This window comes from Anomaloglossus baeobatrachus, chromosome 11 (genome assembly GCF_048569485.1).
Source record: "Anomaloglossus baeobatrachus isolate aAnoBae1 chromosome 11, aAnoBae1.hap1, whole genome shotgun sequence".
NCBI classification, from domain to species: Eukaryota; Metazoa; Chordata; class Amphibia; order Anura; family Aromobatidae; genus Anomaloglossus; species Anomaloglossus baeobatrachus.
Window position 1 is genome coordinate 132,171,462 of NC_134363.1, and position 12,659 is coordinate 132,184,120.

At 47.3% G+C, this 12,659-nt stretch overlaps 1 protein-coding gene across 4 annotated transcripts in view; it reads left to right on the forward strand.

Moving 5' to 3' along the window:
• The window catches only part of PLEKHG5 (pleckstrin homology and RhoGEF domain containing G5), a 395,051-nt gene extending 383,070 nt beyond the window's left edge, over positions 1-11,981 (forward strand). For all 4 annotated transcript variants that reach the window (XM_075328647.1, XM_075328648.1, XM_075328649.1 and 1 more), the window contains one exon: positions 8,612-11,981. In XM_075328647.1, coding sequence (XP_075184762.1) covers positions 8,612-8,621 — 10 coding nt within the window. In that variant the 3' untranslated portion in view covers positions 8,622-11,981. The remainder of the gene's footprint in view (positions 1-8,611) is intronic.
• Positions 11,982-12,659: the final 678 nt, after the last annotated feature.

Sequence of the window (12,659 nt, forward strand, 5' to 3'; positions counted from 1 at the left end):
AGGTGAAAAAATACTGATTGTTGCCTCTTGGACCAGCAACACTTCTTAAGGCCGCTTTACACGCAACGACATCGCTAACGAGATATCGTTGGGTCACGGAATTCGGGACGCACCTCCGGCCTCATTAGTGACGTCGTTGCGTGTGACACGTACGAGCGACCGCTAACTATCAGAAATACTCACCTAATTGTTGATCTTTGACACGTCGTTCATTTCCCAAATATCGTTGCTGGTGCTGGACGCAGGTTGTTTGTCGTTCCTGAGGCAGCACATATCGCTACGTGTGACACCCCGGGTACAACAACATACCTGTGTCCTGCCACCAACGAGGTGGGCGTGTCGTTAATGCGGTTGCTCTCTGCCCCTCCGCTTCTATTGGCGGGCCGCTGTGTGACACTGCTGTGACAGTGCACGAACCTCCCCCTTAATGAAGAGGTTGTTCGCCGCCCACAGCGACGTCGCTAGGAAGGTAAGTATGTGTGGCGTGTCCTAGCGATATTGTGTGCCACGGGCAGCGATTTGCCCGTGACGCACAAACGACGGGGGCGGTTGCTTTCACACAGAGCACTACAGATCCAGAAGAGTACTGAGGAGCACTGCAGATCCAGAAAAGTACTGAGGAGCACTGCAGATCCAAAAGAGTACTGAGGATCACTGCAGATCCAAAAGAGTACTGAGGAGCTCTGCAGATCCAAAAGAGTACTGAGGAGCACTGCAGATCCAGAAGAGTACTGAGGAGCACTGCAGATCCAGAAGAGTACTTAGGAGCACTGCAGATCCAGAAGAGTACTTAGGAGCACTGCAGATCCAGAAGAGTACTGAGGAGCTCTGCAGATTCAGAAAAATACTGAGGAGCACTGCAGATTCAGTAGAGTACTGAGGAGCACTGAGGAGTCAGAAGAGTACTGAGGAGCGCTGCAGAGTCAGAAGAGTACTGAGGAGCACTGCAGAGTCAGACGAGTACTGAGGAGCACTGCAGATCCAGAAGAGTACTGAGGAGCACTGCAGATCCAGAAGAGTACTGAGGAGCACTGCAGATCCAAAAGAGTACTGAGGAGCTATGTAGATTCAGAAGAGTACTGAGGAGCACTGCAGATTCAGAAGAACATAGAAGAGGGCTGCAGATCCAGAAGAGCACGGAAAGAGCACTGAAGATCCAGAAAAGCCCTGCAGATCAAGAAGAGTACGGAGGAGCATTGCCAGTCCAGTAGTCCAGTGTAAAAACATTAAAATTAATACATCTAGTTATCAAACACTTTATAATAGGACATATTATATATGTTCACAGTTCTGTCTATTTTGGAGGGCATAGCTTATTGATAACAATTCTTATAAGGAATAAGATAAAGGTATCTGTATTGAATATCTGTATTGCATATAGATAGATGCTGACATAGTATGGTATATTCTAGGGTTGCATCATGTGTATAGTAGGATCTCCTTAAATAGCCTTTATGAGCAGCTGCAATGGACATATATACCATGACACTTCTGGGGGGGAGAGCAGAGAGAGGGGGATCGTGCCTGCAGAAGGACACATGTCGAGGCTGCTCTCTCTCACACATGTCAGGCTACTTGAAGCCTCTTCAACGGATCCATCCATCCAGCCCATTCACCCAAGATGAACACATGCTGTCAGGCCTATAGCATTTCATCCTTGCATCCATTCAGGAACTAAGGAAAGATGGAGAAGATTTTTATTGATTAGAATGGACTATTAATAACTCTTTACGTAAGCTAAAGAAGAATATTATTTTTTTCCTTTCTGTAACTGAACTTTGGCAACCAATTTATTGGATATAAAATACATTTTTCTTTGTCGCTCCATTGGGAGACCCAGACAATTAGGGTGTATAGCTTCTGCCTCCGGAGGCCACACAAAGTATTACACTTTAAAAAGTGTAACCCCTCCCATCTGCCTATACACCCTCCCGTGCATCACGGGCTCCTCAGTTTTATGCTTTGTGTTGAAGGAGGCACACATTCACTCAAGCTCCCATTTTAGTCAGCAGCAGCTGCTGATTGTATCGGATGGAAGAAAAGAGGGCCCTAACAGGGCCCCCGGCATGCTCCCTTCTCACCCCACTAAGTCGGCGGTGCTGTTAAGGTTGAGGTACCCATTGCGGGTACAAAGGCTGGAGCCACATGCCGTTTTTCCTTCCCCATCCCCTAGAGGCTCTGGGAGAAGTGGGATCCTAACCGGTCACCATTCACTGGGACCGGGCTCCCTCCGCAGCCCCTGGGGGAATCTGACGGACAGGAGACTGAGTATCATCAGGGACAGGCCCTGCATCTATAAAGTACTCTGTGTCCCCTTGGGGACGGTGCATGGAGCGCCTGTGTTACAGACGCTGCAGCGGCTGCTGTTTTTTTGTGACGACCGGGACTACCGCGCCGACCGCGCCTGTTTGCCGGCCGCGTTATTAAATTTAGTCCCCGGCTTCTGCGGCCTAGTACCATAACTCCCGCCCCCGGGCCTGCCAGTCAGGGGTAAGGGCGGGACGGTCGACTGGACGTCGGCAGTGAGGGCTGGAGCATACTTAGGTGTTCTCCTCCCCCCTCACTGAGCACTGTGGGGCACCAGATTCCCGCACTGTATTAGTCACGCCCACGGCTCCCTCCTCCCCTGAGAACTCTGGCAGCCATATTTACAATCACTTCTGCCGGTGGAGGATTTCAGAACGAGCTCTACAGCTCTGGGAGGCCCAGGCAGGGAATCTGGTGGACACACAACCGCTTTGGGCGGTCGGTAAGCCACACCGGTTACCCGGTGCTGGCCCCCCTTGGGTGCCGAAGTGCATATATATATATATATATATATATATATATATATATATATATATATATATATATATATATGTATACATTTTCTCTGTTCGGCCGCATTGTTTTGCTTTTGGCTATATACCCTCAGTGATCACTCTCAGAGGAGACTACAGCATGTCGTCCGCAAAGAGCAAGGGTGCCAAGGCACAGGCTTATTTTGCAACCTGTACCTCTTGTGCGGCTATGTTACCTGCAGGTTCCACCTACCCTCACTGTGTGCAATGCTCGGCCCCTGTGGCACTCACTCAGCCGGAGCCTCGGGCACTGGTGGGACCCTCGGCTCAGGTAGAACCGCCGGCTTCCACTGTCCAGGTGGCAGGGACAGAGTTTGCAGTTTTGGCTGAGAAACTCTCTGAGTCGCTTTCACAATCCATGGCTCAGTCTATGGACAGATGGTCTGCTAAGATACTAGAAGCCTTGCAGTCCAGATCGGTCACACAGGCCCCGGGCACTGTGAGTTCATCGCCCCCAGGCCCCTCTCGGTCGGTGCAGCAGAGTGCTCCTGGGGTGACACCTAGGTCCCACGGGGAGGACTCCGACACGGACCGCAGTCCCAGACCGGCTAAGCGGGCTCGCTGGGAACCTTCCCCGGCTTCATCACGCTGTTCGGGGTCGCAGCATGAGGACTCTCTGGAGGATGAGGCGGAGGTCGCAGCTCAGGGCTCTGATCCTGACGTTGCTCTCAATCTTGATACACCTGAAGGGGACGCCATAGTAAATGACCTTATAGCGTCCATCAACCAGGTGCTAGATCTTTCTCCCCCAACTCCACCTATAGAGGAGTCGGCTTCACAGCAGGAGAAACACCAGTTTAGGCTTCCCAAACGTACACGGAGTGCGTTTTTCGATCACTCTAACTTCAGAGATGCTGTCCAGAAGCACAGAGCATTTCCGGACAAGCGCTTTACTAAGCGCCTTAATGACACACGTTACCCCTTCCCCCCTGACGTAGTTAAGGGTTGGGCTCAGTGTCCCAAGGTGGATCCTCCAGTCTCTAGACTGGCGGCTAGATCCGTAGTATCAGTGGCAGATGGTTCATCGCTCAAGGATGCCACTGACAGGCAAATAGAGCTCCTGATGAAATCCATCTATGAAGCCATAGGCGCGTCTTTTGCTCCGGCCTTTGCAGCCGTGTGGGCACTCCAAGCTATCTCAGCTTGTCTGTCTGAGATTAATGCAGTCACACGTACCTCTGCTCCGCAAGTTGTGTCTTTGACTTCTCAGGCATCGGCCTTTTCGTCCTACGCCATGAACGCCGTCCTGGACTCAGCGAGCCGTACAGCGGTAGCGTCCGCCAATTCGGTGGCAGTCCGCAGGGCCATGTGGCTACGCGAATGGAAGGCAGACTCTGCTTCCAAGAAGTTCTTAACCGGTTTGCCATTTTCTGGCGACCGTTTGTTTGGCGAGCAATTGGATGAAATTATTAAACAATCCAAGGGTAAGGACTCGTCCTTACCCCAGTCCAAACCAAACAAACCTCAGCAACGAAAAATTCAATCGAGGTTTCGGTCCTTTCGGCCCTCAGCCAGGTCCCAATCCTCCACGTCCAACAGGTCAGAGAAGGGCCAGAGGAACTCTTCTGCATGGCGGTCTAAGTCACGTCCTCCAAAGACCGCCGGACGAACAGCCTCCAAGGCGGCCTCCTCATGACTTTCGGCCTCCCCAAACCGCATCCTCGGTCAGTGGCAGGCTCTCCCGCTTTTGCGACGCCTGGTGGCCACATGTCCAAGACCGATGGGTGAGAGACATTCTGTCGCACGGTTACAGGATAGAGCTCAGCTCTCGTCCTCCGACTCGTTTCTTCAGAACATCTCCGCCCCCCGAGCGAGCCGATGCACTTTTCCCTTACTTAGACGATCTCCTAGTCAAGGCACCCTCCCAGGTGGCATGTCAACACAGCCTGACCATTGCTCTGGAGACTCTCCAGAGGTTCGGGTGGATCATCAATTTCCCAAAGTCAAAATTGACACCGACCCAATCACTGACTTACCTCGGGATGGAGTTTCATACTCTCTCAGCGATAGTGAAGCTTCCGCTGTACAAACAGCGTTCGCTGCAGACAGGGGTGCACTCTCTCCTTCGGACCCAGTCACACCCCTTGAGATGCCTCATGCACTTCCTAGGGAAGATGGTGGCAGCAATGGAGGCAGTTCCCTTTGCGCAGTTTCATCTGCGTCCACTTCAATGGGACATTCTCCGCAAATGGGACAGGAGGTCGACGTCCCTAGACAGGAACGTCTCTCTTTCACTGGCAGCCAAAACCTCTCTTCAGTGGTGGCTTCTTCCCACTTCCTTGTTGAAGGGAAAATCATTCCTGCCCCCATCCTGGGCTGTGGTCACGACGGACGCGAGTCTGTCAGGATGGGGAGCGGTCTTCCTCCACCACAGGGCTCAGGGAACCTGGACTCCGACAGAGTCCTCCCTTCAGATCAATGTTCTGGAGATAAGGGCAGTGTATCTAGCCCTAAAGGCGTTCCATCTGTGGCTGGAGGGCAGACAGATCCGCATACAGTCGGACAACGCCACGGCGGTCGCGTACATCAACCACCAGGGCGGCACACGCAGTCGTCAGGCCTTCCAAGAAGTTCGGCGGATTCTGCTGTGGGCGGAAGCCACAGCCTCCACCATCTCCGCAGTTCACATCCCGGGCGTAGAAAACTGGGAAGCAGACTTTCTCAGTCGCCAGGGCATGGACGCAGGGGAATGGTCTCTTCACCCGGACGTGTTTCAAGAGATCTGTTGCCGCTGGGGAACGCCGGACGTCGACCTCATGGCGTCTCGGCACAACAACAAAGTCCCGGCATTCATGGCACGGTCTCAAGATCACAGAGCTCTGGCGGCGGACGCATTAGTTCAGGATTGGTCGCAGTTTCGACTGCCTTATGTATTTCCTCCTCTGGCACTGCTGCCCAGAGTGTTGCGCAAGATCAAGTCCGACTGCCGCCACGCCATCCTCGTCGCTCCAGACTGGCCGAGGAGGTCGTGGTACCCGGATCTGTGGCACCTCACGGTGGGTCAACCGTGGGCACTCCCAGACCGACCAGACTTGCTGTCTAAAGGGCCATTTTTCCATCTGAATTCTGCGGCCCTCAACCTGACTGTGTGGCCATTGAGTCCTGGCTCCTAGCGTCCTCAGGGTTATCTCAAGATGTCATTGCCACTATGAGACAAGCCAGGAAACCAACGTCCGCCAAGATCTATCACAGGGCTTGGAGGATCTTCTTATCCTGGTGCTCTGATCGGGGTTTTACCCCCTGGCCGTTTGCCTTACCCACTTTTCTTTCTTTCCTTCAATCCGGAATGGATAAGGGTTTGTCTCTCGGCTCTCTCAAGGGACAAGTATCGGCGCTTTCCGTGTTTTTTCAAAAGCGTCTAGCCAGGCTTCCGCAGGTCCGCACGTTCCTGCAGGGAGTTTGCCACATAGTCCCACCTTACAAGCGTTCGCTGGAACCCTGGGATCTTAACAGGGTGCTAACGGCTCTTCAGAAACCACCTTTCGAGCCGATGCGGGATGTCTCTCTATCACGCCTTTCGCAGAAGGTGGCCTTCCTAGTGGCAGTCACATCACTTCGGAGAGTGTCTGAGCTAGCAGCGCTGTCATGCAAAGCCCCCTTCCTGGTGTTTCACCATGATAAGGTGGTTCTGCGTCCGGTCCCGGAATTTCTCCCTAAGGTGGTATCCCCTTTTCATCTCAATCAGGATATCTCCTTACCTTCCTTTTGCCCTCATCCAGTTCACCAATGTGAAAAGGATTTGCACTTGTTAGATCTCGTGAGAGCACTCCGGCTCTACATTTCTCGCACGGCGCCCCTGCGCCGTTCGGATGCGCTCTTTGTCCTTGTCGCTGGCCAGCGTAAGGGGTCGCAGGCTTCCAAGTCAACCTTGGCTCGGTGGATCAAGGAACCGATTCTTGAAGCCTACCGTTCTTCTGGGCTTCCGATTCCTTCAGGGCTGAAGGCCCATTCTACCAGAGCCGTGGGTGCATCCTGGGCATTGCGGCACCAGGCTACGGCTCAGCAGGTGTGTCAGGCGGCTACCTGGTCGAGTCTGCACACCTTCACGAAACACTATCAGGTGCATGCCTATGCTTCGGCAGATGCCAGCCTAGGTAGGCGAGTCCTTCAGGCGGCGGTCGCCCACCTGTAAGAGGGGGCCGTTTTTCGGCTCTTTTTATCGAGGTATTCTTTTATTCTTTTACCCACCCAGGGACTGCTTTTGGACGTCCCAATTGTCTGGGTCTCCCAATGGAGCGACAAAGAAGAAGGGAATTTTGTTTACTTACCGTAAATTCCTTTTCTTCTAGCTCCTATTGGGAGACCCAGCACCCGCCCCTGTTCCCTTCGGGCTGTTGTTCTTTTGTGTACACATGTTGTTCATGTTGAATTGTTCTTTTGGTTCATGGTTTCAGTTCTCCGAACATCCTTCGGATTGAATTTACCTTAGACCAATTTATAAGTTTCCTCCTTCCTGCTTTTGCACCAAAACTGAGGAGCCCGTGATGCACGGGAGGGTGTATAGGCAGAGGGGTGGGGTTACACTTTTTAAAGTGTAATACTTTGTGTGGCCTCCGGAGGCAGAAGCTATACACCCAATTGTCTGGGTCTCCCAATAGGAGCTAGAAGAAAAGGAATTTACGGTAAGTAAACAAAATTCCCTTCATTTTTTACACATTTTGAAGTCCATCTTTCATGCGTCTTATCACGTATTTGAAGAAAAAATATATTTAAGAGTATATTTTTAACATCCAGGAGATCTTTTTTTTTTTTTTTTTCACTTACTTGATCCAATTAATGAGATGGGGGCCAACTTCTTTTAAGGCCCTAATACACATTCGATGAAAATCAGCCAAACCTGTCAAATTTGGTGGTTTCAGTCGCCCAACTCTCCCTCAACAAATAATTGAATAGTAATTGATATGCCAGATCCAGCGGCATTTACACAAGATAAAAAAATACACATTTTTAGTAAGTGACAGGTTCACTTGAAGCCGTCACCAGAAGTGTCTGGCAGTGGCCTATTCCCCTCTCTCCCCATTGAAAACACATGAATGCACAGCCAGAAACTTACTGCTGTTGTTTGCTACAATATATCATTATATCAGATAAGAGTTTTCCTCCTGGAATCCAAGACTTGAAGAAAAAAGTGTGATCTGCAGCTATACTGTATTTCTTTAGACGATTTCCTATATTGATACATTCAAATTCTCATCTGCTCTGGTTTCCTAAAACAGGACTAGAACTCATGAGTTTGTCAGCTCTATGTCCATTTGTAACAAACTGCAGTAGAGAAAAAGTAGAACTAGTTAATTGAAGGTGTTCAACCACAAAAATATGATAAAGGCCGGAGTCACACTTGCAAGAGACTCACGAGAGTTTCTCATTGCATCACCCGGCACGGCCGCACACTCTCCTGACAGGAGTGGGTCGACTGCATGTATTTCTATGCAGCTGAGACGCTCGTGTCCAGAGAGTGTGCGGCCGTGCCGGGTGATGCGATGTGAGACTCTCGCAAGTCTCTCACAAATGTGACTCCGGCCCAATACAGACCTTTGAGATAGAGAAATGCCTGGTTTAAAGGGATTTTCAGCCTTATTTATATGTGCAGGGTTTTTTTTTTCCTCTGTTCTGTCCATATTCTTGGACAGTCCCAGTCGGGGACATCCGGTCCTACTAATCCTTATTGGTGATGCAGATTGCGGATGAGTCTGGATGCCTCGATAAATGATAGGAAATAATAATTGTCTATACTTTATACTAATTTATATTCTTGCCTGTTGCATTTTCAGGGAGGTGTAATACATCGGAACAGAAATGGGTTGACAGCAGAAGAAAAGATGTGAGACATATTGTGAGCAGCCTGCCTTCTCTATATGTTTATGGATGTCAATGTGGTGGAGTCCGGCAGTCCATGTCTAGGTCTTTGTGCCGCTGTTGGTCTGGATGGTTGGGAGAATCTGGTTTCGTTGCCAGACGTTTGCAGTAAATCTTCCCCTTCAAGACTGAAATGTGTCTTGTTTGCACTTTGAGCAATAAAGAACTACAAATATAAACTTCAAGTCTGTGGCAGAAAGCAATGCCATAGAAAGCAACAGGCGATCATCGGACGTGTGCCTCACTGATGGATCCCACCTGTTATAATGACCAAGGGTGTCTTCCTCGTCTTCATCGGACGTCATCATCCATACACCGGAGACTCTTGCTTTAACGTTTTATGTACTGACCCCTGCAGCTAGGAAGCATCAACTATATTTGTATGGTTTGAATTAATGTCTAAGAAATGTTTACTAAGCTACATGTCTGACAAAGTGATCGAAGGGCTGATGTCACCACTGTAAATCCAAGTCCCCTTGACTTGTATAGAAAAATCAGTACAAAGCAAAACAACGACATTCTCTAAATCTGCCAATCCTGTGATTCTCCTCGTCTGGAACCATTGGGTCTTGTGACTACTTAAAGGGTTCGTTTAGCTTTGACAATTCTTACTCCATTGTGAGACCATTTATTAGTTTTGTTTTTTTCCCCCTAACTTTAGTGGGTTCTCCTAATTCTACCCCCATCTGGCAGGGTACATGTGAAATTGGCACTGGCTGGTATTATTTATATTGGGTATATAGTAATTCTTCAGGTACCCATAGACATTAGACTTGAGTTAAAGAGGACCAACCACCAGGATTGTATCATAAAAACTAAAGCCAGTGCTATACTGACACTACCATGCTGATTCTATACATACCTTTAGTTGTGAGATCGGATGTATAGTTTCTGAAATACAGGCAAGTAAAGTTTGTGAAATGCACTGTTATTTGATTGATAGGTGCAATAGAATATCTAATAGGTGGGTCGGGTTTTGCTAGTTATTCCCGCCCCTGTCTGCCTGCCTATCTTTCCTCCCCATGTCCTTTCTCCCCCCTTTCTGTCCTCCCCTTGTAATAACAGACAAGGGAAGGAAGGCTAGACAGAGAGGGGTGGATCTGCAGATCCACTCCGGTTCATATGAATACGTGCTGTTCTGCAGTACCGAGCAGCAGCCACTACACTGCTGACAAAGCTGTGCAATTCAGCTCTGCAGCTGCTAACATTCAGCCATGAATAGTAATGATTGGTAGGGATGTTTGGTGTCAACCCCCCACCAATCTGATAATTATGACCTATCCTTTGGTTAGGTCATCATTAAAGGGGTTGTCCACTACTAGGACAACCTCCTTCTGATTCTACATGTTTTCCCCAGGTATACTAATATCGCCTTCCATACCGGCACCCTTCCAGCATTGTCGGGCTCACGGGGTTGTGGCATCATCCAATCAGTGCCGGCTTCTACGCACCTTCAGAACAAACAATCAACAGGAAGTGACCTGCAGCCGCAGTGATCACTTCCTGTTGATGAACTCGTTTGGTCCCAAGCGGGAAAGAGGAAGGCAGCACTGATTGGACCCGGGGCTCTTGTGACATCACAATCCCACATGAGCCCGGACATCACTGATACGGGGTAGTATAGGCTTTATTATTTTACCTGGGGGAAATTCGGAATCAGAAAGGGTTTGTCCTAGTAGTGGACAACCCATTTAAGCAACCACTTCATTGGGATTTGACCCATGCACAATATTCCCTTGGAGTGGTCCTGTTCACGTAACACTATGCTAAAAGCGAGGAGGGTCCGCAATCCAACCACGCTGGTCATCCCTTTAATTAAGTCACAAACCTGTAAATTTCCAGACTAAGTGTAAAAAAAAGGAGCAATGACATCAGCAGTCATACCAGGTGACATCACACCTTTCGACCTAATTTACAGCCAATCCCTATGTCGTAGTAGCGAGTGTATTATACAGAGGACCTCCGCCTGTATATACATCCAGAAACGGGTTCCCTTGAAAGCTTCCGTACGTGACCAAAGTTGGACTCCCGAGTCCATTCATAAGTAGACATGGCCGTCTTAAGACTTTCAGATTGTTTGCATCGCTGATAGGGATTATCAAATACCTCAAATATTCGGCTTCGCAAATATCCGATGAATAGGTCGCCGCTATGCGAATATTCGATACGCAATGTAAGTCTATGGGAAGCCCGAATAGTTCCAAATAGTCGTTATTCGGGTTTCCCATAGACTTACATTGCGCATCGAATATTCTCGAATAGTCGAATAGCGGCGAGGTATTCAGCAAATATTCGCAAAGCCGAATATTTGAGGTATTCGATCATCCCTAGTCGCTGACATACAGCCGCTAGAACCAAGACGACTTCATCCTGTCACTCAGTTTAAAGGGTGCGTTGCTAGTGTTTAAGTAAGTGAACCCCCCCCACCCACCTCCAATCCATAGGAGAGGGGGGAAATTTCTTTTTCGATAGATTTTGGACGGCATTGCAGAAGATGTACAGTGACAGTATTATCCTTCCCAGACATGGTGCTTGCCAATGTTTAAGTTATTTCTCCTTGAAAATATTTGTTCCTTTTTTTTTCGTTATTTAACTCTTAAAGGGCACTTTATTTGTAAAATAATTTGTAGTTTCAGTATCCAGTAATTTTTAGAAACCTGTAACCTGTACATATTCTATTCTATTAGTCTAGCACCACCACATGATAACATGCGCTCATATCAAAAATAGCTTTTACTGACACATGTTCCTAAATATTCTCATTTCCTAACATGCACCAGTAGCCTTTAAACTGTATGGGTGGCCATTTATATACTGAATGACAATAGTGGAACCACAAGAGTGCGACTTATAGTCAATGGGGTTGCCTGAGCTATTGTAGAAACAGCGCTACCATTGTCTACAGGTTGTGCCTGGTATTACAGCTTAGACCCAGAAACAGCCCATAGACAAGACTGTCCCTTTTCTAAGAGAACAGACCCCAATCTCAGACAACCCCTTGGAGATATTTGATATTTTCTAAAGGAAATTGTGAAGATGGCCGCCCTGTAGGTGATACAGTTTATAATGACTAGGTTCAGTATAATAGTACATTGTAATGTAACCCCCCCATCCGTACATTTTTACACCACGTACCCCAGCAGGGTAATTTTTATTTATTAAATATATATTACTTCTTTAAAGTGGTATCATTTTTTTGTAAAAAAAATATATATAAGTGAACTGAGTTTTTCCTAATAATTTGGAAATAAAATTGTAAATGTAATAAAATGTTTGTAAATGTTATGATGGACTTGTGGCTTCATTTATAAAAATCATACACATAAAAGTCTAATATAGAATGGCACTGTTATGGGGACACTCAGAATGTTACTATTATAGGCACTGGGGGTGTCATTGTTATGGGGGCAGTTAGAATGTTGCTAATATTCGGATACTTGGGATGTTCTTCTAGGCAGGGCTGTGGAGTCGGTAAGCCAAACCTTCGACTCCGACTCCTACATATATTGCTTATAGTTAGGTGAAAAATGTATTGTAGTACATGAACATGTGTATGTGAACATCAGACATTTAATCATTTTTATGATACAATAATCAAGATATTTGGATAGAACATAAAATATATTTATTGGATACAACTTTAGAACACAAAAAACTTTAATAAATTGTAAATATGTAATACACTATGTAATATACAGTAGATTGCATATATATCTTGTGTGTGTATATATATATATATATATATATATATATATATATATATTACATAGTGTATTACATATTTACAATTTATTACATTTTTTTGTGTTCTAAAGTTGTATTCCAATAAATATATTTTATGTTCTATCTACCGTAAATATCTTGATTATTGTATCATAAAAATGATTAAATGTCTGATGTTCACATTGTGCTAAAATACATTTTTCACTTAAATATAAGCATTATACTAAATGTTATTATTTA